Below are 10,198 nucleotides of genomic sequence, written 5' to 3'. Positions count from 1 at the left end.
TCTTTCCCTGACTCCTGTCAGACTTCATCTCCCTTTGTGTGGCTCCCCCTCAGCCCCTGCCTGTTTGCTCCGCATCTCCGTCCCTCCATCGTCTCTCCTGCATCCCTCCATCCCTCCTAGCATCCTCCCACTTCCTCTCCATCCCTCCATCTCCCAGGCCCGCCCCCTGCCCCCGCTCCTCCCTCCCCCCTCCGAAAGGGTTAACTTTGGGGAAGGGCCCGGAGTCCCCGGATGGTGATGTCAGCGTGCGGGAGAGAAAGGACGAGGTGGCGGGGGGGAGGCGGAGAGGAGGAGGAGGCGGAGGAGAGAGGGCGCGTGGGGGGGCGGGGGGGCCCTCGGCCTGCAGCATCCGCCGGCCCGCACCTCAGACCCCCCCGGCGGGGGGAGGCGCAGGCAGGGGGGGGCCGGCCAGGGACGGGCTGGGGAGGGGGGGCCGCGCAGCCCCCCCGGGCCATGCTGACTCCCGGGGCCCCTGCCCCCCCCGGGCCAGCCCCCCCCCCCCCAGCTCCGGGGCCCGCCGGCTGGGGGGGGGGCCAGCCCAGCCCCCTGGGGACCCCCGGAGAGGTGGGGGGCAGCCGGGGGGGCCGGGACGGAGCGGTCGCCGGCCCCCACCGGAGGGACGGGGCGACCGGCCGCAGGGGGGGCGGCCGGGGGGCCGGTCGGGCCGGGACCAAGGGCATCATGTCCGGGGGCAAGGAGGGGGGCGGGGGCTCCCCTGCCTACCACCTCCCGCACGCACACCCACACCCACCCCAGCACGCCCAATATGTGGGCCCCTATCGGCTGGAGAAGACGCTGGGCAAAGGACAGACAGGTGAGTCAGAGGAGGGGACACCTGGCGCGGGGGCGAGGGGAGATAGGGGCAGAGGGTGGGACTCATGGGTATTCAAAGGGCGAGGGCTGGCCGCTCAGACCCCTGAGTCCCTCACAGGGAAGGGACTTGGGGTCCAGACTGCCGGGTGTCTAGGATGGAGCGGGGTGAGGGCTCAGACTCTGGGGTCCTGGGGAGAAGGAAGCTGGGGGCCTGGACTCCTGGGAGGAGGTGCTGGGGCCCAGAGGCTCCCACCCTTTGGGGACAGAGGTTGGGGGGGTCCGAGCCACAGTGGGAAAGGGACCTCGGCCTGCAGCCAGGGTCTGGGCCGGGAGCTGAGGTCCTTGGTGCAGTACAGCCGCAGGCCGGGGTGAGGTGCTGGGATGGGGGTGCGCCTCAGGAAGCTGCTTCTCTCTGCACTGTCCTCTGGCCTAGGAGGGCCTCTGTTGGGGTTACAGGGGGACTGAAGCTGGGGCGATGAGGTCTACAGCATTCTGCCCCTTCTCCAGCATGCTGGCTCAATGTGGGGACCAGGAATGGAGAGGTGGAAAGGTCGATGCAAGTGGCAAATCCCTCAGGAGTGGCTGTGGATTGGGGGGGGTCATCTTTCACTGTTGCTAAACCTCTGTAACCTCTTTCCTGCCAGGTGGGAGGTGGGTGGGCGTAAGACAGGAGCTGAACACCTGTGTTCTGGGTACGAGGTTCAGGATTGGGTCCAGGATCTCTATGAAGCTGAGGGTCAAGGCTGGGAGAGGATCAGACTCCATATCCTAGTGCAAAAAGTGTGAAGGTGTTGCTGACCTGAATTCCTGAGTTATGGGGGAGGAAGGGGCCATGGGCCTGGACTTGGGGGTCTGAGGGAAGAGGGGCTGGGGGCTTGGACTCCTGGATCTGTGGCTTTGGGGCTTACCCTTGGGGAGTGGGGATACCCTTGGGGTGTGCATGCTTCCAGCTACAGCTGCTATTAAAAGAAGGTCAAAGAAGGGGATTAAGAGGTCAGGGTTTGAGAGGAGGTGGAGGAGGATGGTCTGGGAAGGGGGCAATCGTAAGATTATATTCCTTGGGAGACATGGTGTCTCCAGAAGATTAAAGGGCAAAGAATTCAAGGAAGTGATTGATGGGTTGAGAGAGAGAGAGGTTTGTTTGAAGGAGGCAGATTGGAGGAGACAAAACTACGGAGATTCAATGAGGCAAGACTGTGGAGAGAGGAACTTAAATCGAGGGTAGCTGTGGAGGGAGGGGGAGGCAGGTAGGTGGACGGACAATCAGAAGGAACAGAATTGGGCAACAGGGAGCCGGAAGAGAATTGCGTTTGGTGGGAATGGCGGCTGTCAGCCCCCAGGCGTTCAGGTGAGAGTGATTCAGGCCACTGTTAAACAGCCAGCAGGGGAAGAAAGAGGAAACGGTGTGGCAAGGGGGGCTTAGGAGCCAGAGGTGGGGAGAATGCCCTGGGAGCGCACCCCACATTTTCAATCCCGATCCCCCAGGTCTGGTTAAACTCGGGGTCCACTGCATCACGGGCCAGAAGGTTGCCATCAAGATCGTGAACCGGGAGAAGCTGTCCGAGTCGGTGCTGATGAAGGTGTGTCTGTGTGCTGGGGGAAGAGGGGACCCTTTGGGGCTGGGGCCAGGGAGGGAGGCAAGGCTGACCTCCATTCCTTTTCCCCCAGGTGGAGCGGGAGATTGCCATCCTGAAGCTCATTGAGCACCCACATGTCCTCAAGCTCCACGACGTCTACGAGAACAAGAAATATTTGTAGGTATTTATAGACACCCAGCCCCCCATGCGCCCTCCCCAAGTTCCTAGCGGGGGACATTTCCAGAAACAAGGCGTGGAGGGGCCTGGGGAAACTTGAGCTCTCCTGGCTGGGCCTCTGAAGGCCCAGTCCCTTCCTTACTGCCCAAGGACAACCCCCCCCACACACACACTCATAACACTCCTTGTTCCCACACTGAGCTGGCCTGACGCTACAGGCCGATTGTGCCCCAGCAACAGGACAGCTAAGCCTGAGCCATCCCGAGTGGGGGACACAGGCTGATCCTCCCCCTTCCTCTCCAGCCCCAGTCCCTTGCCCTACTGCGCTGCAGGGAACACTCGATACTGGATCATCTTGATGCCCTCAGCCAGACCCAATTTGCTAAGGGCAGATCCCTTTCCTATTTGCTAGGGCAATGGGGCCTAGCAAAGCCCCAGGCCTCTTCCCAAACCCCCTCTCTGGAGCATTGGAGGCTCCCTTCATCCCCCAGCATAACTCTGGGTGCTATGACTGGACACCCCAACAATGGTCTCCTGGGAGTTCTAAGTCTGTATCTCAAAGTTGATTACCCGCCTTAGGGTGGGGGTGGGGTCCAGCTGTCCGGACTCCAGACAATAGACCTTTGTCTGGACTCTGGTGACCCAAGGGACAGCTGGACTGGGCAGCGAGAGAGGGGACAACCCCCTTCCCCCACCAGACAGTCCCCAGGATGAACCAACTCCAGCACCCATCAGATGCTAGGGTGGATTTCCCTAGGAAGGAGGCTGGCCAGCCCCAGGTACTCATGGGAATTGTAGTCCTCAGGCTTCCCCAGGTGTGGCGGCAGGGAGGGGCCATTGTCCCTGATTCGTGGAGCTATCACTCTCACTCCACCATCCTTGTGGGGAGGGAGGGCCCATGGGAGTTTGTGCTTCACAGAGGAATCTCAGTTTTCCAAGAGCTCATAGAAATTGAGCTTTTGTTTTCCAGGGGCTGATGGGAATTAGAGGTTTAGCCTCCCAGAGCCTGATGGGATTTGGAGTGTTTAGAATCCAGGTGGCTGATGGGAATTAGAAGTCTCTATGTCCCAGAGGCTTATGGGAGTTGGGAGTTTTTAACCTCTCAGGAGCTGAAGGGAATTGTAGTCTTTTACTTCACAGAGATTGACTTAGACTGGTGCACAAGGCAATCGTTTTTGACAAGAGTTAATGAGAATTCAAGTTTCTTCATCCCGGAGGCTTATGGGAATAAGAGGCTTGGCTTCCCAGGGGGTAATGGGAGTAGGTAGGGGTTGGGGTGGGGGTCTTTGTTTCCCAAAGTCCTGTGAGAATTGGGGGTCTCCTCCAAGTGCTAATGGAGTTGCCTTATCTCCTGAAACAACTAGGAGTCAAAGTATTAATACTCCTGAAGTTGACATGGGAGTCTGTGCTGCCCAGGGCTGATGGAAATTGAATTTTGGCTTCCCAGAGGCTGATGGGAATTAGTGTCTCTTTCTCTCAAGGACTGATGGGAATTGGAGTCTTTACCTCCCAGGGGCTGATGGGAGTTGTAGGCTTTAGCTCACAGATGTTGACTGTTCATTTGGTACACACTGCAAATATCATTATCCAAAAATAGATTAAAATTCCATTATCTGCATCCCAGAAACTAATAAGAATGCGAACTTTGGCTTCCCAGAGGCTGATGGAAGTACAGGGCTTTATTTCCTAGGGGCCTATGAGAATTAGGATCTCTGACCTCCAGGTGGTAATGGAATTGCCTTATCTCCTGAGGACAACTAGTCAAAGTGTTGACCCCTGAAACTGACATGCTGACCAGGGCTAATGGGAATTGAGTTTCTGCTTCCCAGAGGCTAATGGGAACTGGAGCCTCCTCCTCCCAGGGACTCATGAGAATTGGGATTCTCTGCCTCCAGGGGCCAATGGGATTGAGGTCTTATGCTTTTGGAAGATGGAGACCAGTCTCTTCGGTCCTCCACATGCCCCTTCCAGCCCTCTGCCTCCTCCATGTCCCCCAGGTACCTGGTTCTGGAGCACGTGTCTGGAGGTGAGCTGTTCGACTACCTGGTGAAAAAGGGGAGACTGACCCCCAAGGAGGCCCGGAAGTTCTTCCGCCAGATCGTGTCGGCGCTGGACTTCTGCCATAGCTACTCCATCTGGTGAGGGGGCAGCTTGAGGGGAGGCCGGAATGAGCACTGCCCAGATGGCAGGCCCTTGGGAGCACATAGCAGGCTGACTGGAAGCCAGAGTCCTGCAGCCCCCAAATAAATCTTTTATCCCTTTTTCAAAATTGGGATGTAACTCTCGCATCATAGGGAATTCCCTGGTGGTCCATTGGTTAGGACTGTGCGCTTCCACTGCAGGGGGCATGGTTTCGATCCCTGGTTGGGGAACTAAGATCCCACAAGCCCCACGGCACGGCCAAAAAACAAAACAAAAAAACCCTCACACATCATAAAATTCACCCCTTTAAAGCGTACAATTCAGTAGTTTTTAATATGTTCACAATGTTGTGCATCACTACTACCTAATTTTAGAACATTTTCATCACCCCAAAAATCACTACCCTGTATCCACTAAGCAGTCACCTTGCCCCACCCCCAGCCCTGGGTAACCACTAATCTATATTCTGTCTCTGCGGATTTACCTATTCTAGACATTTCCTATCAATGGAATCATACTATATGTAGTCTTTTTGTGGCTGGCTTCTTTCACTTAGCAAAATGTTTTCAAGGTTCATCCACGTTGTAGTATGTATCAACACCTCATTCCTTTTCATGACTGAGTAATATTCCATTGTATGGATAGGTCATGTTTTATTTATCCATTCACCAGTTGATGGACATTTTGGTTGTTTCTTCTTTCTGTCTATTATGAATAATATGGACATATGAACATTCACATACAAGTTTTGGCGTGTGCCTATGTTTTCAATTCTCTTGGGTATATACCTAGGATTCGAATTGTTGGGTCACATGGGAACTCTTTATTTTATTTTTTTATTTTTTGGCCACATCGTGTGGCTTGTGGGATTTTAGTTCCCCAACCAGAGATTGAACACAGACCCTCAGCAGTGACAGCACGGAATCCTAACCCCTGGACCACCAGGGAATTATGAGAACTCTATGTTTAGCCTTTTAAAGAAGTGCCAGACCATTTTTCAAAGCAGCTGTATCATTCAACATCCCTACCAGCAGTCTCTGAGGGTTCCAATCTCTTGCCAACACTTGTTGTTATCTGACTTTTTGATTATACCTATGCTAGTGGGTGTAAAGTGGTATCTCATTGTGGTTTTGATGTGCATTTCCGTGATGGCTCATGATGTAGAACATCTTTTCATGTGCTTATTGGCCATTTGTATATCTTCCTAGGAGAAACATCTGTTCAGATCCTTTGCCCATTTTTAATTGAGTTATTTGTCTTTCTGTTCCTGAGTTATAAGAGTTCTTTATTCCACGACAAGGGATAATTCTAGGAATAACTCCTAAGAGTTACTTATCCTAAGAACAAATCTTTTATCAAATGTACATTTTTCAAGTGATTTCTCCCAGTTTGTGACATGCTTTACATTTTTATAACAATATCCTGTGAAAAGCAAAAGTGTTACATTTTGATGAATTCCAGTTTGTTGATTTTTTTCCTTGTACAATTCATGCTTTTGCTTTCCTATTTAAGAAATATTTGCCCAGGAACTTCCCTGGCAGTCCAGTGATTAAGACACCACACTTCCACTGCTGGGGGCACGGGTTCAATCCCTGGCGGGGAACTAAGATCCCGCCTGTTGCGTGGTGCAGCCAAAAAAAAAAAAAAAAAAAATTCGCCCAGCTCAAGGTCACAAAGGTTTCCTCCTGTGTTTTCTTCTAGTAGTTGTATAGTTTTCACTCTTGCATTTAGGCCTGAGATCCATTTTGAATTAATTTTTGTATATGGTGTGGGGGTAAAGGTTGAGGGTCATTTTTTTTTTTGCCTATAAACATCCATATAAGGGCTTCCCTGGTGGCGCAGTGGTTGAGAGTCTGCCTGCCGATGCAGGGGACACAGGTTCGTGCCCCGGTCCGGGAAGATCCCACATGCCGCGCGGAGCGGCTAGGCCCGTGAGCCATGGCCGCTGAGCCTGCGTGTCTGGAGCCTGTGCTCCGCAACGGGAGAGGCCACAACAGTGAGAGGCCCGCGTACCGCAAAAGAAGAAAAAAAAAAAGTCCATATGAAAAGATATTCCTTTCCTCACTGAATTGCTTTCAGCTCTCAAAACAAGATATTCAATATGCAGCATTTTAATGATTAATTAAGGTGCAAAATAGATGCCTCCAGTTCATCTTTCAGCCTCATCTGTTTGCACACCTCCCTCTCTGGGATGGGGATCAGGGTGGAGGGGCTGAGACCTGGGAGTAAAGCTTGGTGATGAAAAGGCAGCCCATTTAACTTGTCAACACCTTGTCTAGACTCTGACATTAAAAACACTGGCCTCCAGGGGGCGATAGTCAACAGATTTAACAAGTATGACCCAGTTAAGGACCACTTCCCAGGGAAACTGTAGAATCTTCCGCCCCACCTCCCCCAGACATTAACCCTTACATTCTGAGGAGTTTGTCCCCGGGGTGGGGTGGGGGACCAGTGATGGGCTTGGGGTGGCAGTATTTCTTTTTTATTATTCAGTATTGAAATATTTGAATGTTTTCCAAGAACCAGCTCAGTATCATCTGCCTGCTTACCTCAAAATATCTCACTTCACACATATTCAAATATTTGTGGATAAAATGATACGCTGTGTGGGGTCTCCTGCAAAATCGTCCAGTCGAGGAAGGAGAGCATATGTAGGAATAGAGATAAGAAAAGATTTGCCCTGAATTGATAATGGGTGAAGCTAGTGGGTGGATACATGGGGGCTTCCTATATTCTCGTTCCAACCTTGGGGCATGCTTGAAAACGTCCCTAATTAGAATTTTCCAGACATGTCCCCCTCTGAGAATAGTGAATGGGGCCTTAGCTTCCGGGAAGAGGGCAGAGGCCTGAGTCCCACCGTCCTGTCTCAGCCACAGAGACCTGAAGCCTGAGAACCTGCTTCTGGATGAGAAAAACAACATCCGCATCGCGGACTTCGGCATGGCGTCCCTGCAGGTGGGGGACAGCCTCCTGGAGACCAGCTGTGGGTGAGTGGGGGCCCGGCCTCCTACGCCCCAGGGAGGGTTGTCAGAAGCCGGCCAGAAGCTCATACCACCTCTCTCTCTCTCAGGTCCCCTCACTATGCATGCCCAGAGGTGATTAAGGTGAGTGAGGGGCAGGTGGGGGGCGGGAGAGGAGCTGAAGGAACCTGGGAGAGATGAACGTCATGGCTGGCCCTTCTCCCTTCCAGGGGGAAAAGTACGATGGCCGCCGGGCGGACATGTGGAGCTGTGGAGTCATCCTCTTCGCCCTGCTTGTGGTACGGCGCTCCTCACCTCTCCTGCCCCCTTTCTAGAACAGTCCTGCCTGGTGGAAGCACAGAACATTTACTTCCATCCTCACCTCAGGGGTTGTTTCCCAAATATTTAGCTGGTACCAGGAAGGTGGGGGTATTCACCAACAGAGCAAAATCCTGGGGGCACCCCTCTCTGTGCCTGGAGCTAACTGTTCAGTCACAGAACTGTGAGATAGCCCAGGCGGGTCCCCCGGAAAGGGATGGGGCAGCCAGGAGGACTTGGAGCGCTTGGGAAAGTGGCTGTTTACTAAGTGATCCTGATTACAGTACTGTAATGATTAGTAGAACCAGACTGGGGAATATCAGCCCAGCTCCTACCACAGGGCCTTTGCACCTGCTTTTCCATCCCTCCCAGCCCGGTTGCTCACCTGGTTAATACTAGACTTCTTTTAGCTCCCAGTTCAATTGTCGCCCTTCCAGGAAGGCTACCCTGGCCCCCTTCACTCCCCGCATGTGGTCAGATTTCCTTGTGGTAGGCTATCTCCTTCCTGGCAGCTAACAGAGTTGTCATTGTGTGTGTAACTCCTTGAGGGATATCTCTCTGTGATTTCCCCTCCTCTTCAAAGCATTGGATTTAGGGCCCGCCCTAATGCCTGGATGATTTCACCTCCAGATCCTCAATGAATTATATCTGCAGAGACCCTATTTGTAAACAGGGTCATATTCTGAGGTTCTGGTAGACATGAATTTTGGGGGCACACCACTCAACTTGCTACACTCCCAGATTCCCATAGGCCTCTCTCATACTAGTCTGTGCTCCAGTGTCACCTCAATCACTCCATCACTATAGAGCTCCCTCACCAGCCTCTCCCACTCTGGGGTGTGAACTGTAGGAGGGCAAGGGCTTGCTTTGTTCACTCCTAGATCCTTGACCTGTAATGGACGCTCACTTTTTTTAAATGAATGAAGATTACCCCTCCTGAAACTAGGGAGAAGCATGTTTTCATTTTTTTAAATTTATTTATTTACTGTGCCACAGTTTGTGGGATCTTAGTTCCCAGACCAGGGATTGAACCTGGGCCATGTCAGTGAAAGCCTAGAATTCTAACCACTGGGCCACCAGGGAACTCCCTGGGAGAAGCATGTTTTTAAAGGACAGCCTCCAAGCTGCGGCCCCAGCCTCTTAGGCGCTGGAGCCAGACTGCCCATTGTCAAATCCCTGCTCCGCCACTCAGAGCTAGATGGTCTTGGGCAAATTGCTGGATGGCTCCGTGCCTCAGCTTCCCCACCTGCAAAGTGGAGATAGTAATAGCTCCCTACCTCTTGGGGCTTGCAGTGAGGACTAAATGTGTCAATGCGTGTGAGGCGCTTAGGCATTCGCCTGGAATAAGCTCTCGTAAGCTCTGTGTGTGAGGGGTCTGTTATTCCTCACACAGGGGGCTCTGCCCTTCGACGATGACAACCTCCGCCAGCTGCTGGAGAAGGTGAAACGAGGCGTCTTCCACATGCCCCACTTCATCCCTCCAGACTGCCAGAGCCTCCTGAGGGGGATGATCGAAGTGGAGCCGGAGAAAAGGCTCAGCGTGAGTTGGGGGGGCGGGGATGGAGGGACAGTGGGTGGTGGGGACAGAATCCCTAGGGGAGTCATGAGGATGGATTTCTAGACCTGCCCGTCAGTCCCTGGGGTGACGGCTGGGAGGGGCATCGCTGGCTGAGCCCTGGCCCTGGAGTCCTGCCCACCTGCCCCCAGACAGACAGACACACACACACACACACACACACACACCACACACCACACACCACACACACCCCACACGGAGTGCGCATGCGCTTACCGGCCCTTCCGAGGCGGAGCGGAGCGGCGGGGTGGGGGGGGCAGGTTGTCACTGCGCATGCGGGACCTGTACCCCGGCCGGTCCGGGGTAGTCAGAATGCGCCGCACAGCCGCCACTAGGGGGAGACGAGCTGTCTTGCTGTCGTACTGCCCTTGGTTGGGGCGAGGGGAGGGGCCACGTTAGGGACCCCCAACATCACCCAGTCTACTTTCACTGCGTGCCTACTGTGTTCAAACGATCTCACTTCTGCTTCTCTACGACCCACGCCCCTCACAGCTGGAGCAAATTCAGAAACATCCCTGGTACCTGTGAGTATGGGGGAACTGGACACCTGGGTCCCTGGCGGAGGGAGAGGACCCCAAATATCGTGGGTTCCAAAGCAGGAGAGCCGGCTACGGGGCGGGATGACGAGGGGCTTG

At 53.9% G+C, this 10,198-nt stretch overlaps 1 protein-coding gene across 2 annotated transcripts in view; it reads left to right on the top strand.

Moving 5' to 3' along the window:
• Positions 1-203: 203 nt before the first annotated feature.
• BRSK1 (BR serine/threonine kinase 1) overlaps positions 204-10,198 on the top strand; it is a 26,595-nt gene continuing 16,600 nt past the window's right edge. Inside the window, exons 1-10 of one of the 2 annotated variants that reach the window (XM_007468013.1) lie at positions 204-315; positions 757-814; positions 2,299-2,393; positions 2,482-2,567; positions 4,565-4,705; positions 7,580-7,696; positions 7,780-7,813; positions 7,900-7,968; positions 9,381-9,527; positions 10,056-10,087. In XM_007468013.1, coding sequence (XP_007468075.1) covers positions 2,388-2,393; positions 2,482-2,567; positions 4,565-4,705; positions 7,580-7,696; positions 7,780-7,813; positions 7,900-7,968; positions 9,381-9,527; positions 10,056-10,087 — 632 coding nt within the window. In that variant the 5' untranslated portion in view covers positions 204-315; positions 757-814; positions 2,299-2,387. Of the gene's footprint in view, positions 316-405; positions 815-2,298; positions 2,394-2,481; positions 2,568-4,564; positions 4,706-7,579; positions 7,697-7,779; positions 7,814-7,899; positions 7,969-9,380; positions 9,528-10,055; positions 10,088-10,198 lie in introns of those variants that run through there. The other variant, XM_007468012.1, reaches the window with a different exon arrangement.

Source organism: Lipotes vexillifer, unplaced genomic scaffold (genome assembly GCF_000442215.2).
Source record: "Lipotes vexillifer unplaced genomic scaffold, Lipotes_vexillifer_v1.1 scaffold1223, whole genome shotgun sequence".
Classification (NCBI taxonomy): domain Eukaryota; kingdom Metazoa; phylum Chordata; class Mammalia; order Artiodactyla; family Lipotidae; genus Lipotes; species Lipotes vexillifer.
This window is presented reverse-complemented; position numbering and strand designations above follow the sequence as displayed.